General features: G+C 46.1%; 10 protein-coding genes and 2 non-coding genes across 12 annotated transcripts; 7 read left to right on the forward strand and 5 right to left on the reverse strand.

Moving 5' to 3' along the window:
• Positions 1-642: 642 nt before the first annotated feature.
• HAP41 (Hap41p) lies at positions 643-1,602 on the reverse strand (the record flags this gene model as incomplete). The annotated part of the gene is made up of 1 exon (XM_024855827.1): positions 643-1,602. The coding sequence occupies one exon, from the start codon at positions 1,600-1,602 to the stop codon at positions 643-645; it is 960 nt and encodes a 319-aa protein (XP_024715426.1).
• A 1,425-nt stretch (positions 1,603-3,027) lies between these two features.
• On the reverse strand, positions 3,028-4,668 carry ALD6 (Ald6p; the record flags this gene model as incomplete). Its single annotated transcript, XM_024855828.1, has 1 exon — positions 3,028-4,668. The coding sequence occupies one exon, from the start codon at positions 4,666-4,668 to the stop codon at positions 3,028-3,030; it is 1,641 nt and encodes a 546-aa protein (XP_024715427.1).
• A 427-nt stretch (positions 4,669-5,095) lies between these two features.
• GDB1 (bifunctional 4-alpha-glucanotransferase/amylo-alpha-1,6-glucosidase) lies at positions 5,096-9,625 on the reverse strand (the record flags this gene model as incomplete). The annotated part of the gene is made up of 1 exon (XM_024855829.1): positions 5,096-9,625. The coding sequence occupies one exon, from the start codon at positions 9,623-9,625 to the stop codon at positions 5,096-5,098; it is 4,530 nt and encodes a 1,509-aa protein (XP_024715428.1).
• Positions 9,626-9,903: 278 nt separating this feature from the next.
• Positions 9,904-10,815, reverse strand: C7M61_000380 (uncharacterized protein; the record flags this gene model as incomplete). The annotated part of the gene is made up of 1 exon (XM_024855830.1): positions 9,904-10,815. The coding sequence occupies one exon, from the start codon at positions 10,813-10,815 to the stop codon at positions 9,904-9,906; it is 912 nt and encodes a 303-aa protein (XP_024715429.1).
• Positions 10,816-13,004: 2,189 nt separating this feature from the next.
• On the forward strand, positions 13,005-14,633 carry C7M61_000381 (uncharacterized protein; the record flags this gene model as incomplete). Its single annotated transcript, XM_024855831.1, has 1 exon — positions 13,005-14,633. One exon carries the CDS (start codon positions 13,005-13,007, stop codon positions 14,631-14,633), a length of 1,629 nt encoding a protein of 542 aa, XP_024715430.1.
• Positions 14,634-15,162: 529 nt separating this feature from the next.
• C7M61_000382 (uncharacterized protein) lies at positions 15,163-19,686 on the forward strand (the record flags this gene model as incomplete). Its single annotated transcript, XM_024855832.1, has 1 exon — positions 15,163-19,686. One exon carries the CDS (start codon positions 15,163-15,165, stop codon positions 19,684-19,686), a length of 4,524 nt encoding a protein of 1,507 aa, XP_024715431.1.
• Positions 19,687-19,715: 29 nt separating this feature from the next.
• PZF1 (Pzf1p) lies at positions 19,716-20,219 on the reverse strand (the record flags this gene model as incomplete). The annotated part of the gene is made up of 1 exon (XM_024855833.1): positions 19,716-20,219. One exon carries the CDS (start codon positions 20,217-20,219, stop codon positions 19,716-19,718), a length of 504 nt encoding a protein of 167 aa, XP_024715432.1.
• An 807-nt stretch (positions 20,220-21,026) lies between these two features.
• On the forward strand, positions 21,027-21,098 carry C7M61_000384. The gene has a single exon. It is a non-coding gene; the product is annotated as a tRNA-Asp (tRNA).
• Positions 21,099-21,107: 9 nt separating this feature from the next.
• Positions 21,108-21,178, forward strand: C7M61_000385. The gene has a single exon. It is a non-coding gene; the product is annotated as a tRNA-Gly (tRNA).
• Positions 21,179-21,724: 546 nt separating this feature from the next.
• On the forward strand, positions 21,725-22,585 carry C7M61_000386 (uncharacterized protein; the record flags this gene model as incomplete). The annotated part of the gene is made up of 1 exon (XM_024855834.1): positions 21,725-22,585. One exon carries the CDS (start codon positions 21,725-21,727, stop codon positions 22,583-22,585), a length of 861 nt encoding a protein of 286 aa, XP_024715433.1.
• A 58-nt stretch (positions 22,586-22,643) lies between these two features.
• Positions 22,644-23,639, forward strand: C7M61_000387 (putative hydrolase; the record flags this gene model as incomplete). The annotated part of the gene is made up of 1 exon (XM_024855835.1): positions 22,644-23,639. One exon carries the CDS (start codon positions 22,644-22,646, stop codon positions 23,637-23,639), a length of 996 nt encoding a protein of 331 aa, XP_024715434.1.
• Positions 23,640-24,001: 362 nt separating this feature from the next.
• On the forward strand, positions 24,002-24,463 carry NCB2 (negative cofactor 2 transcription regulator complex subunit; the record flags this gene model as incomplete). The annotated part of the gene is made up of 1 exon (XM_024855836.1): positions 24,002-24,463. The coding sequence occupies one exon, from the start codon at positions 24,002-24,004 to the stop codon at positions 24,461-24,463; it is 462 nt and encodes a 153-aa protein (XP_024715435.1).
• Between the last annotated feature and the right edge of the window lie 588 nt (positions 24,464-25,051).

The following is a 25,051-nucleotide window of genomic DNA, read 5'->3' on the forward strand; positions in this document are numbered from 1 at the left end:
TCCCCTTCTGAGACATGCATCTAAAGTATTCCTTCAAAACCGACGGCTCCGGTTCCGGATCATCCGGGAAAAGGTTGAGTGGCTATTGCCTTGTGGGCCCACATTTCAAAAGGAGTACTTTCAATGCTTGGTTGTAGTCTGTAATGGAGCACTGTAGATGTTGCGTTTCAGTACACAGAGGACCAGATGGGGAAGCCAGGATGTCCAAGTGCAGTGCATTGATCTGATCAAAGCATAGAAATTTCATAAAATAGAGGCTTCAAAACATTGAAAAGCATATCGAGTAAATTTACCGAACTTGCTGGTGTCAATACGACAATGTCGCACACCCTTTCCAATTAAAGAGGAAAAAGGAGCCTAATCATCTGCTTATCGCTTAAGAATACTATTGAAGGCGCTTGCTGGCGTAGAAGCCGATTTGCAGTGTTCCCGGGTTTTTCCTATTTTTACGTGTCTCTTTGCCGAAATCGCTCACTTGCTGCAAAATACGAGCAGGTGCTGATAAGCGATTGCTAGGGGCAATCATAACCATTCTACAGATCCAAATCATTGATGTCATTGTATTTTGTGGGCATCGTCTCGTAAGCTAATAAATATCAAAACAGTCGTTTCTCGTGAGGCCAGGTCGGCAGTTGGGGCAACCTAGCGCACGTCCTTGTCAACGTAGTACTCTACGTCATTGCTCAAAAGTTTTTCTTCCAAAAAGTCTGCAACCTGATTGTAGTGGTCCTCTTCAATCACCAGGAGCATCTTGTCCTGGGGGTCAATTGGCTCAAACGAAAAACCATACTCGCTATCCAGGTAAGCAGGCAAGTCGTAAAACTTGAGCATGGGTTTCTTCTCAGGTATCAGACTATTGTTGGTGGAAACCGTGGTGGATCTGGTAAGGGAAGTCATGAGCAGTCCTTCGCCATCGGTCTCGGAACAGCCGGGGGACACCAGACGGGACAACAGGGTCAGCTCGAACTCGTCTTCGTCCTCTGAGTCAGACAAGTTCACGTAGTTGAACACATCCAATGCATCCTCCGGCTCAAGCAATTGCTCGGATAAGCTCAATTCGTGCTCCTCCGGTATACTCAAGTCGGAAGGCGATCTATGGCTGAGGTGGTTCATGTTGGAAATGAGTTCGTTCATGGGATCAACCTCGGTGAAGACTCGTTTTCTAGAGGCCAGCACCGGGCTGTCAACGTCCACGGCGGGCGATTCCGGGTCCACGGGCGCCAGCGCAAGGTGGGACTTGAGCCTTTTGTAGTCGTGGATGAGCGAGAGCAACTTGATCTTGAGCTGGTAGTTCTCCTTGTCTAAGTTGCCGATGGAAGCGGCGAGCTCTGCGGCCAGCGGGTCACACGATGCTTTCGGTGGCGAGGGCTTCATGACGGGCTCCAGCGGTTTGTCGTCTTTAGGTTCGAGTTTGATTTCCACCTTTGGCTCGATCTTGGGCTCTCTCTTGATCTCTTTCTTAGCGTCCTTGGGTTTTTCTTTCTTGGGTTTCTCCAGCCGGCGACGGGCGTTTTTGGGCCGGGGAGGAAGTACCCAGTTTTTCAGCGTCTTCACTGTTAATATCGGTTTGCGCTCAGTGGGAACACAGGGTGGGGCATTCATGGTGGGCTATATCAGCATGCTACAGTGATGGCCAGTGAAAAATAAACAGTGGGGGTGGAATTGGGAAGGAATAAATTTAATGCACGGAAATTCAAAGAATATATTATTTTTGGGAGATGGGGGAGGGTTCAAAGTGGCAGCCGGAAAAAGCAGCTGGCCCGCAACAAAAACAGCAGCGCAGTGGTATAAGTAGTGGTGAGCTGTAAGGCGCCAGGCCATCCACTCAGGTGCACCTTATATATAAAGGTGCGATTTTTTGTTCTCTTTTTTTTTTTTTTTTTTTTTGTCCCACTACCGAGCAGGATACAGTGCCGCGGACAAACTCGGGTGGCAAGGCACACCCACGAAGCAAGGGACAACGGGCGGCAGGGAGCGGATAAAAAACATGAAAACATGACCTTTTGCTACGGATGTGATTTTTACGAATTGAGGCTCCTTTCCATTCGGCGTTTGGACCGTCAAAGGGGCCTAAACGGCCTCCTCGGCTGACTGCGATCAATCACCTAAAATAGTCTTAGACGCACTGCAGACATAAACTTTTCCGCGGGCCAAGCGGCAGGTCTGGGGAACGGTTTTAGCCCAATTCATAGGTAACTTCCACCGGAAGTGTATGAGGATCCAAATCTTAAAAGTGTTTTTCTCTGTTTACCTGCCGAGCCTATACAATGGCGGTGAAGGCCAAGACCGTTTAGGTCTGGGCGCTCGGAAAAAAATCCATCTAGTCCTGACGCCGGCCCACTCGGCCGAGGGCGTTTACATTTGGCCAGACCGACCGTGAATATGTTTCGGCTGCTACGCTAATTTTTTTTTTTTTTTTATCTTCACGTTAAGCACCGTGCTGTAAAAGGTAAATTCGGCGTTTAGGCTGCTTGTTTTGTTTTTCCCTTCCCGCCAAGGGCTTCGGAGTTGGTGCTTTATTCCGGCTGGGGTAGTTTCAGGTGCTGGCTGTTGGTGAAAAAATATTCTGTTTCACCGCCTCATCCCTCTACAAAACTCCTCTTTGAGATTTTCCCTGGACTTTAGACCTCCTTAGATCTGCCGGATGCCGCAGTGGCCCTTTCGTTTAAAACTCGTCCCATCAATGTTCCATGAGCCTACATTGCCCCTATCCCGGGTGACCGTTTGTTTCTTTTTGCCTTTCTTTTTTTTTAATTTGTACAGTTTTTACTTTGCCACCCGAAATGGCTTCATTTTTACCAGCCTTTCAACCTCTGAACTCCGGAACACTTTCCTTGCTGCGATGACCTCACATCCGCTTTCTTGTCCACATTGTTTGCCGTAAATGTCTTTGTTTGGGACCCTTTGTGAATGGCTGCGAAAAAAATAGCTAGATCCTGCAGACGCTGCACCTACATGTCCGGGGAATACCACCTACTCGCGTTATGGACATCAACTCTTGCGTAGATTTTTTTTTATTTACACACCTTAGTTTTGGGTGGGCATGGCGGTGGATGGAGCCAAAACCTGGTCCACGGTGCTGGTCTTCCAGAGCGTGGTGATGGTCTTGGGCTGCGTCAAGAAAGTCACACCAGCCTTACCGTAGAAGTTCAAGTCACCCAAGAACGAGGCCTTGTTACCAGTGAAGGAGAACATTGGCAATGGCACTGGGATAGGAACATTCACACCAACCTGGCCACAGGCAATCTCCTTGGTGAATTTCTGTGCAGCGGCGCCTGCGCTGGTGAACAACGAAACACCATTACCGTATCTGTTGGAGTTGACCAACTCTATGGCCTCGTCGAAAGTGTCGACATTGACTACGGCCAAAACAGGGGCAAAGATCTCCTCGTCGTATGCTCTCATACCAGGCTTGACGTCGGTCAAGATGGTTGGGCCCAAGAAGTTACCCTTCTCGAACTTGGGGTCAGAAGGCTTGAAGTTTCTACCGTCGAGGATGATCTTGGCACCCTGCTTCTCAGAGTCGGCAATGATCTCCTTGGCTCTGGTCAAGGACTCAGGGTTCACAAGAGGACCCAAGTCAGACTTGGAGTCGAAACCAGAACCAGTGGTCAACTTAGCGGCGTCAGCAGCAACCTCCTCGACCCACTTCTTGGTCTTCTCACCGACAGTGACAAGCACAGAAATAGCCATACATCTCTGACCGGCAGCACCGAAAGCAGCACCGCTGACGGCGTTGATGAAGTGGTTCTTGTCGGCGTCTGGCAACACAATCAAGTGGTTCTTAGCACCAAGGTTGGCCTGAACTCTCTTGCCCAAAGAAGTACCCTTTTCGTAGATGTACTTACCGGCCTTGTCACCACCAACGAAGTTGATGGCCTTGACTCTTGGGTCCTCGATGATCTTGTTCACAGTGTCGTGCTTACCGTGCACAATGTTCAAGACACCTGGAGGAACACCAGCCTCGGCAGCCAACTGAGCAATGATCATGGCGGCACCTGGCACTCTCTCGGAAGGCTTGATCACGGCAGTGTTACCGGTGACAAGCACCAATGGCAAACTCCACAATGGGACCATGGCTGGGAAGTTGAATGGACAGATCGAGCCAATGACACCCAATGGCTCTCTCACCATCTTGGTCTCCATGTCGGTGGCAACCTCCAAAGAAGAGGCCATCAAGTCGTTAGGGGCGTTACAGGCAGCTTCGGCAACTTGCAAACCACGCAAAACGTCACCCTTGGCGTCAGGGAAGGTCTTACCCTGTTCCAAGACAATCATACCGGCAAGTCTGTCGTGGTTCTTCTTCAACAACTCGACAAACTTGAAGGCAATACCTTGTCTCTTGATGATGGAGTAGTTCTTCCACTCGTGGAAGGCCTTCTCGGCAGATGCAATGGCATCGTCGAGCTCCTGGGCAGTCAGCTGAGGAACCTTCGAGATGACCTCGTTGGTGGCTGGATCGTGAATGTCGAACCAGGTTTTGGAGTCAGACTTGACCAACTGGTTGTCGATGAACGAAGGGGTCAAGTATGGTTCAGTACCCTTCTCCAAGTGATTTGTGGGGTACGAGTCGGTGGTGGAGTTGAGAGCAATGGTCGAAAGAGAACGAGCAAAAACGGGCCCGGTTCTGGCCACGCGGGACGCAGATCTGGAAAAGTTTCTCAACATGATTAATGATGGAACGTGAATTTTGGGAATGTCAGTGGTTATATACCCTGGAGAGCCGCCTTAGCGGGTGCGAAAAAGAAAGACGCCTACGCAGTGCCATGTGAACCCCACCATACAGCCTCAGGCCCCGCGCCCGGGGTGTTAACTATGGGAATGGCTGCGAAAAAAGAAGCCTATTCCGTGGATAACCGAAGACCACGGCAACCCCAAGAGCGAGTCGAGAAAATGCAGTCTGAAAAGGTCCGAGAAGAATGGATCTATCAAGGCACGGCTTCAAGCGATCCTTAAGAAAATAATCACCCTTCGGGATTCCTTGAGCGCTTTTGGGTGACCGGTGCGGACCAGCAATTCCTATGAGTTGCGGGATACGCATTGCGACCACCTTTCAGGTACCAAGCGCTCACATTGCTGCTTGGCTTGTGAATGCCTAAGCGTACTTGGAGTCGTTCCAAAGATCGTAGTACAAGTCTAAAAGTGTTGAAGTACTCCAAGCCTGAGTAGGACTCGAGTCATGACATAAGTCACCGTCTTTGTTGGTAAGCTCGGTGATACCTGCCCATGGGCTCTCGCGAATCCATTTTTTGTGGCCTGTGAGTCGCTTATTGACTTCCGTCAAAAGCTCCACTGACGGCTTGTGCGACCCGCTTTCCTCAGCCTGATGGTGGAAGTACAAAAACGCTCTGATGAAGTAACCAAATAACCACACCCACTCTGGACCTTGGTGGTAATTTCTTCCCTTTGATGTGGCAAAATCATCGCTGTCTTCCAGATTGTTGTAGTTGGGGCGGTAATTCCAGTCTGAGGGATCCAAGGTCCTCATTCCCACTGGGCCTCTGATGATGCGATCCGCGTTATCAATGGCTGCAAGAGCTTTTTCTGGGGTGAACAACTCAGGCGCGACACACATTGCGATTGGGAAGTTGGCTCTCAACTGGTAGTCTTCGAACTCCTTTCCTGCCTTGTAGAGGTCTTTGTAAATACCTCTGCGGTTCACCACACCGGGATTGATCTTGTAGTTTCCGTCTTCTGAGGAGTCCTCTGGAACGAAGAAGCACTTCTCAAAGTTGTCTTGAAGAAGGCTTTCCCAATCTTCCAACAGAATCTTGCTGCCATCGGGCTTCTCCACTTCAGAATACTTGAACTTCCCTTCCTTCCTCAAGCCATTCACGAATCTCAAAGTACTCTTCAAAAGGCCCTGCAACTCAACAGCCGCACCATCTCTTGGAGTACCGGGGTATCCCTTATTTCCAGCCTTCTCACTCTCACCCATCTTGTCCATCCAAGTACCGCAGTTCCACTGCGAGCCTCCGTGAACGAGACCAGTTTCCCAGTCAACGTGTACTTCGACGTCGAATCCCTCGTCCTTCATTTGACTGTCAAGGTTGGGGCCAGCGTTTGCTTCACGGTATTTGATTCCCTTGGCATGACGGGCCAATATTTCGTAAAGAATGTCTCTGATGGAAGTTTCGTAGCTGAAGGCTTTTTCGTCCTCCCACTTGATGTAGGTGTCGTCGAGAGGGAATCTTCTCGAAACCTTTTCGTCGAGAATCTTCTCCCCATCGGGAGCATGCGTGACATACTCTTGGACGGCTTGTGCAAAGAACCAAGCGGCGTCTCTGGCATTGTAACGTGGATTTCTGCCCGCGTCCAACAAGTTAGGAATAAGGCCATGTTTTAAAGTCTTTGCAAACCCAAGAATGTGCTCTTTAGCGTCTTCAAATCTGCCGGGCACTATCAACAAGCCACGATATGAAATGAACACATCTCTTCCCCAGCATCTCATATAATCGTTACTGAAATGAGGAAGACCAGCAGCAAGACATGGAATGTTCTTATCTGGAAGCAATGATGTGTTGTTCATATAACCACACATTTGGACACTTGTAAGAGCTAAGCTCTGTACAAAGTTCGTGGCATTCTTGATATTATCGTCAAGTTGCCTCAAAACTCTGAACCTGGCGGCTTCATACGCAACACCAACAACGAGTGCAAAATAGTGAGGTCTCAAAAAGTATGGGACTTCTCTGATAGCATCAATACGAGACTTGAGCCAGTCATGGAACTTGTGCAAGTTTTTGGAATCCTTGCTGTACTTCTCGAGTCTGTTCACAATATAGTCTCCGGCCCAGAAACCCTCTCTCAAATGGTTGCAAAGAGGATGAGCGAGGTCGTTTGTCCACACAATGTTCTTTAAAACAGACACCCACCCTTGCAAGCCGGCGTACACCAAGGGGCCAAAGTTAGGAACAGTGTACACACTATCAGAGCCTCCACTGGCATCTCTCTCTTCAGGCTCGCATCTGTACAAAATTGTGTTCAAGTCATACAAGTCCAAACCCAAAGAAGCCTCGACGGCGCCTTTTCTGACATATTCATCCAAAGAAGCGTCGACGTTTGGAATTTTGGTGGAGAACACGGCAATACTTCCTGGAACAAAATTGCCATCAACTCTGATGATTGCCTCATTGCCATTGTGTTCGATTTCTGGTAAGCTTACATCTTCGAGCTTAGTTGGAATGGAGCTGAGGTACTTGTCGTCCTCTGAAAATTCGCCAACCTTCTTCAATGTGTAACTGAACTCACGTTTCACTTCAGTCCCCTTCAATACAACTGGTGAGAGAATCTGCTCATCCTGACCCGCAGAGAACTTTGTTCTGGCAATCAAAAACCATCCTTCTCCTGTAACGGTGTTGTATCTTTGAATAGTGATGTACTGATTTTCGTGATGAATGTACATTTCATGATCATTGGCGGCATCTTTACTTTCCTTAGCCAAAGCATCTCTCACATCGTTCAACTTTCTTCTGGCTTCTGCGATACCATTTTTTTGGTCGTAAGAGTACTGCCTTGTCTCATTCACCACATCGAGCAAAGCTGGGTACGTTTCATCGAATCCAAAGGTGGTTCCAATAGCACTCGAACAGAAAGCCACCAAGGCTGCTGTTGGCAAGGTATCTTCAACCGTTCTAACCTGAGCGGGCATTTGGTTGTCATGTGTGCAATCCATGAACAATGCATGGGGTGCTTGATTAGTAAGAACTTGAGGAATCTCCAATTCTGAGTGTCCCTCGGAAAACTTGTCCACGGTGGGCTCTTTGTCACAAGGGTATGCAAATTCGTCCAAAGGCATCCATGTGAGAGACCCAATGGGTCTACCACCATGCTTGTGAACTAGTCTAGACAATTCTGCAACACTCCAGGCTTGCATTGCCTCTCTGATCAATGAGTTGATGCCCAATCTTTCAACAAAAATCTTGTCCATCCCTTCGGAACCAGTGAACAACTCTGCGACGACGTAGAGATTGGGGTTGACAGATCTTGCGGCGTCTAACAAGGCTTCGCCGACATGCAATGGGGTCGAGTGGCAGTTGTCAAGTCTGAAACCGCTAAAGGCCTTAGCACTGTTCTTGGTATACTCAATCATTCTGTCCCAGAGATGTGGAGAATCCTCGGGCCCCTTGCCAAATCTGAGCTTAACGCAGTCACTCCAGACAATCACTTCTCTGCGAAGATAGGCTTTGGATTGGGAAGAGGCAAAGTCAACGAGTGGGTTTCCACCCCAAATCCATCCATTGTTGGCTAAAGCGTAGTCCTTTCCGTCCTTGCCCTCGAATCTCGTGAAGTAGGCCTCAGTAAATTTACTTTCTTTTGTAATAGGGCCCAATTTGGGGCCATTGTCTGCCAATCTAAGATATCTGGCTCTATCAATGATTTGCAATTTTATGGAGCGAGTGTCATCGTCGAAAGCAGCGTATAATGGCGCGTTTATCTCATCCAAAATGTTCGATGCTTTGCTCTCGATCTGGGTAAAATCATTGGAGGTGACGGCAAGAAGTATACCCAAAAACTTGTCTGCTTCGAGCTTATTCAGGTATCTGTCGTTCAAAATCGCCTCTCCATTCAGGGTGGCGTTCTTAAGGACGTATGAAGCCAACAGTTTGATGTCAGACACGTTAACGTCGCCTGGAATATCAGCTGGGTCAACCTTATTGGCGTCATATACCTTCTTCAACTCCTCAAAAGTACTTTTCTTGTCAAAAACGTAGTATTGCCACAAGGCAAGCTTGTCCAAAACATGCTCCTGAATTCCATCAACGACCTTCTTGAGGTCATCTTCGCCCTTCAAGTCTGTGGGCAATCCGAGTTCCTGCAATTTGTCAGAGTAATCCAAAAGCGCCTTATCCAACTCAATGGCAGCTTTTAAGTGAGGAGCAGAAATGGCGTTGTAACCTGCGTCCGGGTGCTCTCTGAGCCAGGGAGAGTCATCGGAGGTGTGGTTCCAGACAACATCTGTCAATGATAGCAAATTGTGGTTCTCTGTAGTTTCATGAATGAACAGGATTGCCTGCTTCGTGTCGGAGAAGAGAGCAGGATCAAACTGCAATTGGTCACGAATGGAGTAGGGCGAGTTCAGAGATCCACGCTCTTGCAAAGGAGTGAAATGGATCATATCGTACCCTTTCTCGGAAATGTAGCCAAATAACTTGTCCCAGTTGTCTAGGGGGCCAGCCCATTTGGACACGACAGTCTGGATGTTGATGGCATTGAACGGAACGTACTTTCCGTTGACGACGAGATTTGGTGGGACAACAAAGTACGTTTCTTTTGTTTTGGTGGCGTTTTCGTTCTCGTCCTCATACTCAATATAAAAGGAGTAAGGACCAGGGTTGTAGATCGGCACCTTGAAGGTGGTGTCCCTCGTGAAGGAGCTGGACAATGGGATCTCCTGAAAAGAGTCCCTCTTGAACTCTTTACCTTCCTTAGGGACATTGATGAAAAATGTACCCTTTCTGGTAACTGGAGCGGCGGCGTTGAGCTGGACCACCAAGTGGAACAAAGGGTCCTTTCCGGAGCTGTCATTTGGAGCGTAACTTGGGAAAATAAGAACACCGTTTTTAACGGCATCATTGCTGATAGGAGAGCCCTCGTCGTCGAGTCTAAGAAGAACAGACGGCATGGTGGCTCAATTGGGGTAATATTCTAGAGAGTGGGCGGACTATGCGGTTTTTATAGGCCACTTGCATATATCGCGAGATCCACCTAGATTGCTAGCGTCTGGGCGGACCTCAAGAAGGTTTGCTTATATCTAGGATGTGCTTCGAGAGATTACTAAATTGAACATCATTTTAGTTGTTAGTAGAAAGATAGGAAATTTGGCATATACACCGATGATGGGTCAAGCATAGCTTTAGTATAAATTGCATTGTCTGCGTTTTGCACCCAACTGAGCCGCAGCTAGGCGAGGTCCAACACGGACTCAAACTTCTCCGAGACGGTTTTACCTGAACGAGACTCAGCCGACTTGGTAAGCTGCACAAAGTCGGTGGTGTCTTTGAAAGCAGGAATCTTGTAGAGATTCAAAAACCACTTGTGGAGGTTTGGGTAGTCCTTGGCGAGACTGAAACGCTGAGCTCCGTAGTCGTTGTAGTAAGACCTGCCCAAACGAACAACAGAGGTGAAAAGCTTGATGTCGGCCTCGGTGAGTTGGGAAGCAATGGCAAAGAACAGACCCTTTTCTTGTCTTTCTTCCAAGTACTTGTCAACCTTCTTGAGCTCCTCGAGAAGCGCCTTGTACCCAGCTTCAAAGTCCTCCTTGTTCTGGGCAAAGCTGGTCTTGAAAAAGGCCTTACCTACAGCATCTCCGAACTGCTCGTTGAACAGCTCCACCTGCAGCTGCAACTCCTTGGGGTATACATCCACATGTTTGTAGTCCTCGGGAAGGAAGTCGTTGAACTCGGTGTTGAAGAAGCGAACCATCTCACCACTTTCGTTATTCACCAACGTCTCCTCCTTCTTGTCCCACAAAGCAGGAACGGTCCAGCGTCCCTCGTAATTAGGGTTGGCCTTGAAGTACAACTCGCTGATTCTCTCGAGTCCGTAGTTGGGCTCCACAGTACCAAGAGTGATGTCACCTTCAGGAACTGAGCTCAATTCCTCCTTGGTTGGGAAACGCCATCCCTTGGAGTCCAAGGAGTAGTGCGTGTGTACCAATGGAAGGTACTCCTCTAAGCCTTTGAGTTGCCTAACGATAGCTGCTCTTTGAGCAAAAGGACACGTAAACGAGACATATAAGTTGTATCTATTCTTCTCGACTGGGAAGCGTGGGCCCCCTTTGGAAATTACGTTATTGAAAGACTTGACGGACATGGTGAGGTAGGAATCGTACCCTGCTGGTGGTTATATATCTCGATATGCTTAGTAACCAAAATTCGCAACCACTTATGCATGCCACAGTTACTGCAGTGTGTCAATCAGGGGGCTCAACCCCGAGACAAAGTTTAAGCTATTAATGGTCATTTCAAGTTGGGAGAAAGATTCTGTTGATGGTATCGTCTCTACAATAATGATCTTTGAATGGTGTGGTTGCAATGTGGGGTCGGCAACCTCCGAACCATGTAGAAGTCAACGAGGCCTTCTACGCCGACAAGAGTGCACCAAAGCCAGGAGGGGAAACTCGGCGGAACCAAATCGTAGTAAAAATGAATTACATTTGAATGGAATGCAAAAAAGAAGCTTCCCCACCAGGAGTCGAACCTGGAATCTTCTGGTTCCAACAGAAGTGGTTACTTATCGTAGCCAGACGCCTTGACCATTGGGCCATGAGGAACGAAGCTTGCTAGTTACCATATTGGATAATATATATGCACTATAATTTTGGGGGTTGTTTTGGAAAAAGTTTTGCAAATTTGCGTTTTAGAGGTACATTAGGATGTTTTTAGTAAGCTGAGAAAGTTTCAGATCCGCGCGGCAAAAACTGAGACTGTGGGAGCCAATTCTCTGTCATGAACAAAAATCCCACCAAAAGACATAAAATTTTCGAATTCCGTTTTCAAAATTTACCTTCCTCCAGCTGAAGCCACTATGCATTCATATGCGGATAGCTCATGTGGCTATTACCGTTGGATTCTGGAAATTGATGACCTCGTCGGGAAAGGGAGACCGAAAATGTAAGATGACCCAGAGTACACACTAAATGCCAATGTCTTTATGGCGATCTAACCATGATGGAGTGCAAAAGAGCAATATTTTCCAAAGTTTTTCGGAGTGCCAAGCGCCACTCGCTTAGCTAGTTGTCAAACAGAATCTCGCTAGAGGAGATAATTGCAAACTTTTTCCGAATTCGAATTCAAAAAACCATCTCAGATAAGGTCCACTTGGTCTTATCAGACTGCCGAATTTTTTTTCCTCGTCAAACTTTTGACGACAATGCTGACAGTGAGATACGGATGATAAGCCAACAAGCATGGCTGAAAGAATGCCATTTCGACCCCACGAGGACAATCCCAAATGGAATATTTGCTCGCTAGACAATGTTCCAGAAAAACGGCGTTTGCCAAGTTTGCACAGCCACTTCTTTCTGTCACACTAGTGTAGTATTAACCCCCACGACCCACGTTGATAGAGAAAGTCTTGTCCCAGCATGAGGGTAATTTAGCCGCACGTAGACCAATGCACAAAACCGTCTTCAAACCAGATAAGGCACACCCACGCCCACGTTTCCCATTACCCCAGACTCAAGAAATTGGTCGGATTTATTCTGCTTCATTGAGAAAATTTGTCGAAAATTTAAAGAAAAGCGTGGGGGAGTAATATAGGGATGGTAGGTGGTGGATTCCACTCATCTGCAACGTTACAATTGAGCCACTACGAGATCAGAGGCTTTACGGAAAGGGTCCACTGCTGAAAAATTTGTGCACGAGAGTTTCGGCAGATCTCGGGCTCAGACTTGAACAAACATCCAATCTAGACTGCAGATCCGTCAGAGTCACAAAGCGCATTCTCGTAAACTAGTGAGGCGCGGCTAAAACAGCCCCATACTAAAGGGAGTCTACAAGTATCTTAGATGGAGAAATGATGGACTTTAGAAATTTTTCTCGGAAATATGATAACTCTACAGTTGGGAAAAATCTGTAAAGCCTTATGTTCTCTTTCATTCAACCCATCTAGCCATTTAGTTACCCAACATCTTCTGCACCGTGCAAACTTCCGTGCTCATAAAAAGCCCTTCTGCAATGCAAAGATCCACCGGGTTGGGAAAAGCGATCCTTGGCGTCATAGAACTTCAACGGCGCTTGTCGGCTAAATCAAGCGTCTTCCACTGTTCACCACGGATCCTCTCTATAACAGTGTAAATCGATTGCATTCATGCCAAGGATTCCGTAATTGGGCCCCGCATGTCAACGAAATCGGCTATCAATTCATGCCTCCACCTGCGCCAAGCAGCCTACTTATTGAGGTGCCCACATGCTAATCACTTTTTTTTTTTTCTTTTGCACTACTTACCACTCACTGCTATATAAGCGTAGCTGATCTGTAACGAAGTTTCGTAAGGCAAAATGTCAACTAGAGATTTCCCATCAGGCTTTAAGGACGCCTTTACAGGCTGGTACAAGAAGGTCCCTAGTGAATTGGCTTTCACCAAAGCACAAAGAGAGAGAAACTCAGAGGTTCCAGATAACGAGGAAGACGCCGAGGCGGTGAGAAAGGTCCAGCTCAAGAACTTGTGGCCTGCTTTTGTCTCGGGCGCTGGGCTTTTTTCAGACGGTTATGTCAACAACTCCATTTCTACTGTCACCACCTGCTTGTCCGTGATCTACGGTGAGAGGTTCACCAACTCAAATGCCATTTCCAACGTCTCCGCTATTGCCTTTGCAGGTGTGGTTTTCGGTCAATTGTCCTTTGGCTACATTTCTGACCACTTTGCCAGAAAAGGTGGAATGTTGGCTGCAAACATTATCTTGATCGTCTTCACAGTGCTTTGTGCCGCTGCCACCTGGGGTGTGACTCCAGAAGGCATGTTCACGGCATTGACCGTTTTCCGTTTTTTCTTGGGTATCGGTATCGGTGCTGAGTACCCTACTGCCTCGGTCATTGCCTCTGAGTTTGCCAATCAGTTGCCTGTGGGCCACAGAAATAGATACTTTATCTGGTTCACTCACTCTTGTGTGGATTTGGGTTATGTTGTCTCCGCTTTTGTTCCCATGGTCTTGTTGTGGATCTTCTCGGACCAGAGATTGGAGGTGGTCTGGAGATTGACCTTGGGTCTTGGTGCTCTCCCTATCATTGTTCTCTTCTTCATGAGAAGAAAGATTGCTAACTCTGAGTCTTACGAAAAGACAAATTTGAAGAAAGCCAAGAAGTTCCCCTGGTGGCTTGTTCTCAAATTCTACTGGTTCCGCTTGACCATCAGCGCCCTCATCCGGTTTATCTACGACTTCTCTGCCTACGCCTTTGCTTCTTACTCGTCTTACATCTTGAGAATCATTGTCCCTGGTAATGACTTGTACAAGACCTTTGGTTGGACTGTCGTGTTCAACCTCTTCTACCTTCCTGGTACCATTATTGGTGCATTCTTTGCTGACTACTTTGGTCCTAGAATCACCTTGACTGCTGGTCTCTTGATGCAAGCTATTATTGGCTTCGGTATGACAGCTGGCTACGACCACTTGATCACTAACATTGGAAGTTTTGTCGTTGTCTACGGTGTTTTCACTGCTCTTGGTGAGTTTGGTGCTGGTAACAACACCAGTGTCTTGGCTTCCAAAACCTCCGCTACACCCATCAGAGGCCAATACTACGGTATCGCTGCTGCATGCGGTAAAGTTGGTGCTTTTGTGGGTACATACTTGTTTCCCATCATCATGAGAAACCACGGTGGTGTGGATTCAAGCGAAGGTATCAAGACTGCTTTCTATGTTTCGTCTGCTTTGTGTCTTTTCTCTGCGGGTCTTTGTTTGTTCTTCTGTCCTTCTGTCGGTCAAGAAGCCATTAACGAAGAAGACCGTGCCTTCATCCAATACTTGAGAGACAACAATTACGATCTTTCTCAATTGGGTGATGGATCGCTTGAGCAAGACATGACCGAATCTGGTCAGAACTCCATCGAGGAGAGCAAGGATTCGAAGGAGAAGGGCGACCTCCATATCCACGTTTCAAACACTTCCTCCACTGAGGCAAAGAAATGAGCGATGTGATATTTATTTCCCCATCAGCGGGGACTCTTTGACAGAGTGCTATAATCCGGTTTAGTTTTTGACGACCCCTGTGATTTCAACAATCACCACATGGGTTGTGGTAGGCAGCTCATCTCTGCTTCCTACTGGGTTTCTATATATATTTTATCGTTCAGGAATACATATACACTTCGAGAATAAATGGATGGTAGTAGGTTTAACGTGGAGGAATAATTTTAAAGTAGTCAATTAACAGAGGACTTTCTGTAAAGAGCTTGGAGTAGTGTATTTCAAGCGTCTGACACTTGCGTACTGGTCTCAACACAATATGTGTTTTCGGTAGCACGCTAAACGATTGAAAAAAGGTTCTCGTAAATGAAAAAATCTAGTTAAAAAAAAATCATAAAACCGTTTCTACAAATAAAAATTTCCTCCCTATGGTTTTCAACGATAATGCCTCTTCTCCATCTTGATGCACCATGTACACTACTATCTCACTTAGACGACATCAACACTACACTTACCACATCTTTCCACGCCAATGGCCTCTTTGGACAACGTCACACACCTCTCTGATGATGTGGTAGCTGACTTTGGTGGAATGGGCTCTCAAACGCTCATCGAAAAACTACAAACCAAGGACTTGAGCCGAAATGAGGCCGACGACTTAGCTAGTGAAATCTTTACAGAAATTCTTCTATGTCACGACAACGGCCAATTGGCGAACGATGCAATCATCCAATTTTTATCAAGCGCAATAAACGACGAGGAGAAGGCTGCTATTTTCTGCCAGGCGCTTGACATCTTCCCTGTGTCAGAATCTTTGCAGGCCCTCATAGATGAACTCAAGAAAACAGAGGTAATACAAGCGAAAACATTCGCTGAGAATGTCGATACTTCACTTTTAACGTCACTGGAGTTTGTTCCTGCTCAATCACTCAATCGTCAATTGAACACTCGAAAAAGAGATATGTTCTACACCCAAAGGAAGTTCAATCTTTTCTATGAAGAGTTCGAGGGGTATGCCAAATTGGTGCAAGAGCTTTTTAGACTACTTAAAACGCCAAAGAACTTGGGTTTTGTTGACCTTGCCTTACGTGCCACGGAATCTCTTATTGGACACTACCAACTAGACCCAAACAGGGTTCTTGATGTGGTACTAGATGTCTTCAGTCATCTTATCGTCGGAAATCAAACCTTTGTTGTGAAGTATCTCAGACAATCCCGCTGGTGGCCTTTTGCTCCTGCCACTGCCTTCAATGGAATCGATGCTCTCAACAAAGGAGGTAGTGAAACTGCTTCCAAACTCCTTGCACTCAAGTTCACAAAGGCAAAGCCGGATAAGGACCTTTCAGAAACTCTAAAGATCTTGATCGCCATTCTCATAAGAGAAGGGTTTGTCAGTTTTGGGTCAATCTACAAGTTTCTTCGACCTGACGATGAAGAAATGCAGTCACTCGAGCAACTATATAAAAAAGAGCTTGATGAGCAAGTGTTCAAGTCGAACGCTAGTGCTCTAGCATTGGCTGCTCCATTGGCCGACGAAGACGAAGATGGAAAAACCACCAATGGCTCAACGAAAGATACAACAGAGACTGCCAGGGACACACTTGCTAACCGTCTTCCGCTCAACACTAAATTTCAATTCTTGAAAACCTTCCTAGGAACTGGCTTGTACTGGCCTTCTGTCTTCATTCTTGCGGAGTATCCTTTCCTTGTTCATGTTGACCCTGAGGTTCCGGAATTGATGCTCCGCATGATTGACCAAATTATTGAGCCGTTACATTCAAAAACAATTAAAGATCTCGCCCTTGCAGATGCATTACAGACACCAAGGCAACAAGCTCTGTCGAACCATATGGCAGGAATTAAGTACACTAAAATCACTCCTGCTCAACTATACTGCTTCAAACCAACTGCCCATATGCAAAGCAATAAGGAGCTTGTGTACTTTTACTCAGAGTGGGTGAATGATCTCCCAAAAGTGGAAAATTTTGACGACCTTCTCGAGTTGTCACAACAATATTTGAAATTTTTGGGTACAAAACTATCTGGCAACTTAGCAGTATTTTCCAAGCTTTGTGACTTACTCGCCTATTTTCACGAAGAGACTCTTCCCTCAGAAAACAGAGAAGCATACTTGAACTATTTCCGGAATTTCATCTTTCCAGCAATGACAGGGATTGAAGACAATCCTGTTCCTATTGCCAAGGCTTTCCATTTTCTCCAGCTCTATCCCGTTGAAGATAGATTCAATTTGTATGGAGAGTTATATCAGGTACTCGCAAAGAATAATCCGCATGTCAAAATTAATTACGGAAAGGCGGAGAAAGCCACAAAGGACACTTTGAAGAGAATTTCCAAGGAGAATGTCAAGCCAATGATGAGGAGGCTTGCGAAGATCAGTTTTGTAAACCCTTTGCCTTGCTTCCTCACAATGCTTCAGCAAATTGAAAGTTATGATAATCTCAATGCCTTGGTTGTCGATACTGCTCAATACTTCAATGAGTACGGCTGGGACAACATGACATTGGCTATACTTATGAGATTGACCTCTCTCGGGCGAAGCAACATTCAACAAGATGGCCTACATGAGCGCCAGTGGATTCAGTCATTGGCGTCATTTATTGGTCAGATTTGTCACAAGTATCCAAAGTCCGTTGACTTAGAGACTATAACCAAGTACTTGGTCAAGTCATTTCACTTAAAGGAAAGTTCAGGACTACTTGTATTCAAAGAAATTCTCGCACTTACAGGTGGAATGAAACCTATCAATAATCTCACGCCTCTTCAAATTGACATGATTAATAGCGGTCAATCATTGGAGAAGCTTGTCTACCAGACCATTGACGATAGGAGATTTGAGAGCGTTGAGGCTGGGTCAACTCTTGCAAATGTCTTCCTAGAGCTCGATTTAATCAATGAGATCTTAGCGCTTTTGTCCAACCTTGTCAAAGTGGTTGTTTCGGGTGAAGAATATGCTCATCTCAAAGTTTTGGCAAACAGAAATGACGACATCAATACAGTGATGCACTTCTTCTGTACGCTCATTGGCTTCTTTGGCAGTGAGAATATCCCAGGCAACCTTGAGTCGATAACAACGTTGGTAGAGAAATATGGCGTCTCGATACCTTGGGCTTTTGAGCTCTGGAGACCTTTCCTTACAGACACAGAAATCCTAGGTGACATTGGTGAGCAATTTACCAGAGGAGTATCTTCCTCCCTCTTCACGACTTTCTGGAGCTTGAAGTTGTTTGACATTAACTTCAATCCTGAAATTTATGACTCTCAGGTTTCGAAGCTAACAGCCAATGACACGAGTCTAAGGGAGAATTTGTTACTCGCCAAAAAGGATCGTACGACACCTCAAGAAGTTCTCAAGCGTTTTGTGGCTGATATCAGAAAGACGGAAGATTTCAAGACCAAAATACCATCTGAAAAAGAAGCGCACGAGGCACATGCCAAAGAGGTGACGGATTCGCTTTCACAACATTGCGAAGCCTGGTTCTCGACTGATTCATCTGAAGAAATAGAAAATGAGTCGAGAGCTTTCTTGCAAGAGTGTGTTCTTCCACGTTGTGTTCATTCGTCATATGATGCTGTCTTCAGTGCCAGATTTCTTTTCAAGCTACACGAGCTTGGTCACAACCAATATTCGATCATTACTCTGTTGACCCAAATATTCCACTCGCAAATTACTTTTGCAACGCTTTTTACTTGCACGCCGTCAGAAGCAGAGTGTTTGGGATTGTTTTATTCTGAGATATTGAAGATCTTGGCAGTTTGGCACACGGAAGAGGGTTTCGAAAAGCTTACTTCCTCAGCACCTTTGAAGAGTAATGGCGAACAGATATCATTCAAGGAATACCGCAGATTCTTGTTCGATCTTCACTCTGCATTACTTCTGGACGTCTCGCGGTCGTTGGCTTCTGAAGAGTACATGTGTCGTCGAAACGCCATCACCTTGATGAAAAATCTACTTGGTGTGTATCCTAACGTGGAGGACCATTGTGAAGCTATCACAGAGCTCATCGAGAACATCGTTGCCAATGAAGAGCGTGAGGATCTTAAGTTGTCTTCAAGTGCTTTGATAGGTCATGTCAAGTCACGAGCAAAGACGTGGGTTCACATGTGGGATTTCTTCGAGATGGAAGAAGAGGACGAACAGCAACAGATTGACAAACGCAAAGCTATAGAGGAGGAGGCTGCAAGGATTCGCGAAGAGAAGAGGAAAAAGAGAGAAGAGGAAGAGAAGAGAGCTAAGGAAGAAGAGGAGCGGAGGCTTCGGGAGGAGGAAGAAAGAAGAAGAAAGGAGGAGGAAGAAGAACGGAGAAAGATCGAGGAAGAGAAAGCTGAACAGCAGAGAGAGGCGTCCGCAAAGGCTCTCAAGTATGAAGACGGTGGTGCTGCACCAGCACGCCAAACTCGTAACGAAGAAGTTTCAAGGGGTCGTTACGATCAATACTCAAGAGCCTCTCCTCGTCCGGCTACACCAGTGCATACAGCGGACAAATCGAAGGACAAGCCTCCACAGGTTAAGGAAGAGAAGGCTAAAACAGAAGATGTGTCTAATCAAGCGAAATCCTCAGACAAGGCTGCATCCAACCAGGATCTTTTCAAAAACAAGAACAGGCCGTCAGGTCCAGCTAGATCCTCTGACCGCAGGGCTTCACCAGTCAAGGATAGCGAGAAGGATCTCAAAGAAAAGCCTGCTCCGCAAGAAAATGCTCGAACGAGATTTGCTAATCAGAAGTTGCCAAGCTCTTCTGATGCAAGAACTACTCAAAGAAAACCACTTCCACCTCAGCAGGTGCCTCGTCATTCGAGGTACAATCACGGTCAGCAGGGACGTCGTGATGACAGAGGACCCAAGAGAGACTCGGCTCCTTCGAAAAGTCAGAATCGTGTCGAATCTAGATCCAACACTGCAACGCCATTACCGCCGCCAGCAACTCCTCCTCCACCTCCTCCTACAGCTCCTCCAAAAAGGGAAAACTCTGACAGGGGGGATAGAAAGAGAGAATGGAGAGGCTCTCACAGAAATGAGAAAAGGTCTAGATATTAGATCATTTGATATAGTACATAGTGTGTTAATTAAATACCTTGCATCTGTTCCGCTATGAGCATGTCGAGCTCATTTTGCCTTTCATCGATTTCCTCGGCCAAAGAGCTATCAGAATCAGATACGTTCTCTTGTGCTGATTCATCGTCTATTAGATCCGACTCATCCAAGTCAGAGAAATGATCCAGATTTTCTTCGACCTCATCGAAATCTTCTGCCAACTGCTCTTCCATTTCCAACTCAAGTAATTTCTTTTCCGCCCGTTCCCGTTCCTTTTCATGTTTTTCCAAGTGTTTTTCATACGCGTGTTTCCTCTCGAACAATCTGCCACATCCTGATCGAGGACATTTATACTTTTCTTTAAAATTGCCCAGCATTAAGCTGATAATTGAGGCGCCACTCAATTGCCCAACATCAATAGCAGCCTCCTTCACCTTTTTGTCGATGGGGGTGCTTTCAATCTTATCATGAGACCCATTAGCATCACCCTTCGATACCTCATTTTCCACCGTTGGAGGCACCTTGTCATTATTCATTGCCAGCGTGGAATCAGAATCCGCTGAACTATTCGGCTTCAGGTGTTCCTTTCTGATGTGGTCTTTGAGGCTTCTCTCGGCCACAAAAGTAGAGAAGCAGCCTGGGTGAGTGCAAGTGAAGGTTTGTCCTTCCCCATGTTCTTTTAGCTTATGCTTTGCGAGTAATACCTTGTTCTGAAACCTTCTATTGCAAACATCACAGACTGTAACTTTTTCGTGTACTGACTCAATGTGATGCTTGTATGATATGTGGTGGTAGAAGGCTTCATCGCAGCCATCATAGGGACATTTATGTTTCTTTGTGTGAGTGAGCTCGTGTCTTCGTAGCCTCTGGGCGTCAATGACTCCCTTTCCACATATTTTACACTGAAACCTCATCTCACTGTCCTTTTGGTGGCTGCATTTGTGAACTTCAAGATGTGACTTCCTGAAGAAAGCCTTATCGCATCCTTCAAAATCGCAAGCGAACGGTCTGTCGTTGCTGTGTGTGCGTTCGTGTTGTTTGAGAAGCGCTGGTCGCAGATATCGTTTATCGCAGCCATCAAACAGACATGCGTACTTCTTAGGCCTCGGCTTAGCCGTCATGGCTCATGTTGTAGTAAGATGTTGATGTTTGAGGTTCGCGATAGTGATGAGCCTTGCACTAAAATGGCTCTATCTCCGTCAAAATTGGGTGCGAAACACTGAAATTACCACCAATGGAATCAGAAAATCAATCTACAAACACTGAGACTATTTTTGGCAGCTTTTAAAAAAGTCGTATTACTGCCTTTCATATTAAACCTGCGTTGTAGTGTAAATAAGAAATCCGAGATAGTTTAGTGGCTAGAATTACCGCTTGTCGCGTGGTAGACCGGGGTTCAATTTCCCGTCTCGGAGCATTTTCTTGCGCAAGTGGTTTAGTGGTAAAATCCAACGTTGCCATCGTTGGGCCCCCGGTTCGATTCCGGGCTTGCGCATTTTTTTTGCATTTTTGCCCCATATTTTTTACCAACCGTTTATTTTATCAATTAATTTGCCAGAAAGACTTGCTAAAGTGGCTCAATCACTAAGAGCATTTCTCGAAGTACAGGAGGCTAATTTAGATCTGGCCCCCTGCAGTATGTTTACATTTAAGAGGTCACTCCATACTTGATTGCTGGCAACTCGAACCATTAAGAAACGGTTCCAAAAATACCAAGGCAATCTTCATCTAAATTTGCGTAAAATCTTAACGGTTGCAAAATGTCGTGTACCGTTTGTCTCGCCCCGGATAAATTTAGGTACGGATCCACATTTGGCCAGAATTGGCAGGTGCGACATTGCACCGAGCTTTTGTAAACACTAGGCAAAGAAAAATGTCTGCCATTTTTAGAACTTGTCACACAACTACTATCATATCTCCTTGAGACTCCACACCCCACGTTTCCTTTTACGAATCAAATAGATTTATATTAAAAAAAACAATCCCACAGAGTCAAAGCACAAAAACATCGTCAAAAGTCTTAACTCAGCCCCCAATCCACATGTCATTCGTCACCTCAACAATTATGGGTAGCATCACCCAGTTCAAAAGGGACGATATGCCTTCAGCAACTACTGGAGATGATGGTTCTGAGACCGGTATGCCTTCTGCTGATACTGGAATGCCCAGTATCTCATCTTCAAGTGAACTGATTTCTACTCCTTCAGTGACAGTTCCTGCCAATAACCATAACCCATATATTTATAGAGAAAGCCGTCTCACTGGTACAGTTTTCATTGCTGTTGGCAGTGTCGTGGGCGCTATCATCCTTGCATTCGTCTTGTTCCATCTTATTCGTTCCATTCGTGCTTCCATGCAAGCGAAGAAGTCTTCCAGTGGCGAGAAGAGCATGTACGAAAACTACAACCGTAACAGGTTGTATAGCAACTCCATTGGTCTGTCCAGTACAAATTTCCTAAATACAGAGTACCAGGGTTCGGTGGCCAAGATTCCGCTCATGTCATCCAAGTCTCTATACGATGGCTCTCAGGCCGGCGACACATCCACTTTACACATGGGTGAATCACAATACGCCACATCGCATCATGACCTCACCAATATGTTTATTTCGCCTACGAAGGAGGTGATGTCGCATAGCAGGACCAAGTCTCAGCCCAACATTCTTGCTGGAAGCTCCATGTCGTTAAGAAATGAGCCATCCCCAGCTATCAACAGGCACTCACAACTCATCCCAAATATGTATTTGAGTCCTGCGGTGAACAACAGTGAGTATTCGTTGCTGGAGCACGCCGCAGGCATGTCGGGCAAATCGTCCTCCAACTCGCCTGAAAATAGCCCTAGGGGTAGACAGAAGAAGAAGACTGTACCAAGCATGTACTTGGACGACCTTATTGATAAATAGTGTTAAGAAAAATGCATATCGGTTACAACATGTTTGTAGATACAGTTCGCACTGAGTCATGTTGATGCTATATTCTTTTGCGATAAGAAGGTTTGGCACCTGCTCCAGGAGGCTAACAAAAATCGATTGGCGAAAAGAATTTGAGTCTTTACACATTGATGATGTGAAACCCCTTCCGAAACTCCGAACGGTGGAAATTTCAGCTCAGGTCATCAAGCCCACCAGAGGCATTGAGATCAACCAGAACAAGTCACCATTGATCCTCATACACGGTCTTTTCGGGGCAAAGCAAAACTATGCTTCAGTTGGAAAGCAGATTTCTTCGCTAACGCAACGAGAAGTAATTGGTCTAGATATGAGAAACCATGGCGCATCACCTCACGCTGCTCCTCATACCTACATGGCAATGGCCAGGGACACCATTGAGTACCTCGAGAAGCACATTAAAGTTCCAGTTGCTCTAGCTGGTCACCTGATGGGTGCTAAAGTGTCAATGCTTGTCGCCTTGCTTCGTCCTGAGCTTATTGAGAAACTTGTGGTCATTGACAACAGTCCTGCTTCAGAAACACTAGACCAGCAGTTTTATAGAGATCTTTTGGGCTTATGTCACCTCGAGCGTGATAAGAGCTTGCCAGGTTTACCTAAGACGGCGTTGCATGCCAAGATGGACAAAATCTTGTTGAAGTATGAGAAGGACAAGTTGGTCAGACTCTTTCTCATGTCAAACTTATGCAAGAGGACTACAAAGCATGATACGCTGCCGATCAAGTTTAGAGTGCCAGTTTTGAACTTCTTGAAGGACGATGTGCTTAGAGAATTGGGAATGTGGCCAGAGGACGTGAAGGGGAAAAAGTGCCACGGTCCAGTGAAAGTTATGAAAGCAGCAGAGTCAAACTTTATCCAGGAGCACAACATTTTGGAAGACTTCCCCCGTTACTTCGATAGTTTTGATGTTTCGGTCTATGAGTGTGGACACTGGTTAGTGAGCGAGAAACCGGAACAGTTCGTGAAGGAGATGGTTGACTTTTTGGATGGTTCTTCACCTGCCCAATGATTGAGACCTCTAGTTTCTTCCATTTGCAGAGCATAGATGTTAAACATACAGCATAGTTCCATGTCGAGTCAGAGGCACGGGCAGACTTGCATTAAATCGATTTACAGCAGCTATAATGCTCACATATAGATGATGCGTCGTGAAATCCTCGATGACTGCATTAGCTTTCCTAACTGAAACATGGGGGTTCTCATTCAAGCGTACGGGATGAGCATGAGCACGCGATTACATAATCAGCTCTCAACACAATATGTGTATATAAAGAGGAGGCCTGCGCATTTTCTCAAAGGCTCAGTCTCTTAAGTTGCACCCAAACTAACGTTAATCTAAAACAAAAAGACGCCCATATAACATCAAAAAAAATGTCGGACTTTGCGCCTACGTCATCCTCGCCGGGAGAGGACTTGTCGTTGCCAAAGGCAACTGTTCAGAAAATTGTGAGCGAGATTTTGCCTAAAGACATTGCCATCTCCAAAGAGGCTAGAGAAGCCATCACGGAGTGCAGCATAGAATTCATCATGATATTATCCACGCAGCTGAACGATATAGCTGAGAAAGAGGCCAAAAAGACAATAGCTAGTGACCATGTTATCAAAGCTTTGGAGGAGTTGGGCTTCCACAACTATCTCGATATCATCAACAAGGTGTTGGACGAGCACAAGGAATTGCTCAAGGGAAAGGAGAAGAAGAACAACAAGTTCCTTAACTCTGGATTGACAGAGGAGGAGCTCTTGAAGCAACAAGAGGAATTGTTCAAGAAGTCTAGGGACCGCTTGCAAGGCAGTGGATCCCCCGGAGCACAGGAGATCAAGCAGGAAAACTGATGACATTGGGAATGTAGTAATGAGTGAAGCCTTCTAAACAGCAGGCTTGTGTATATTAGATCAGAGCAAAGACGTTCGCTGGAGTTTGAAATGTATATTACATGGTATCTATGGTACATAATGCGTAGGGTATGCTGGGCGAATTAACCTAAAATCAACTCGTATAGGATGATCAAGACATTAACGGCAATAAGCGGAAGTCTCAACAATGTTCTTATGGCGCTGATCAAAGTAATGAGTCTATTTTTGATGGACGTGTCTGCGTTAGCTTGCATTCCGTATTGTTGCTGGAACTGATTGGGAGCAGCGCTACCCCAACCAATTCTATTGAGGAACCTGTCTTCACTGAGAACAGCTATACCGTTGACACTGAGCACAATGACATAGAATAATTTGCCCAAGCCGAACATCGTGGGTTATAACTTAAAAAAGGTCAAGTGTTGATTTTGGTGAGGTGAGGAATCCGTACACCCGTACAGGGCCTTTGCCGCTGGTGTTGGACTTGAACCTCGAACTATGAAGCAGAAAAGGACATTCTATGATTGCTTTGAAAAGCTTCATTCCGAGTGGTTTGCGATTCTCATCGCT

The sequence above is a fragment of the Candidozyma pseudohaemuli genome (assembly GCF_003013735.1).
Source record: "Candidozyma pseudohaemuli strain B12108 chromosome Unknown scaffold00001, whole genome shotgun sequence".
In the NCBI taxonomy this organism is placed as follows: domain Eukaryota; kingdom Fungi; phylum Ascomycota; class Pichiomycetes; order Serinales; family Metschnikowiaceae; genus Candidozyma; species Candidozyma pseudohaemuli.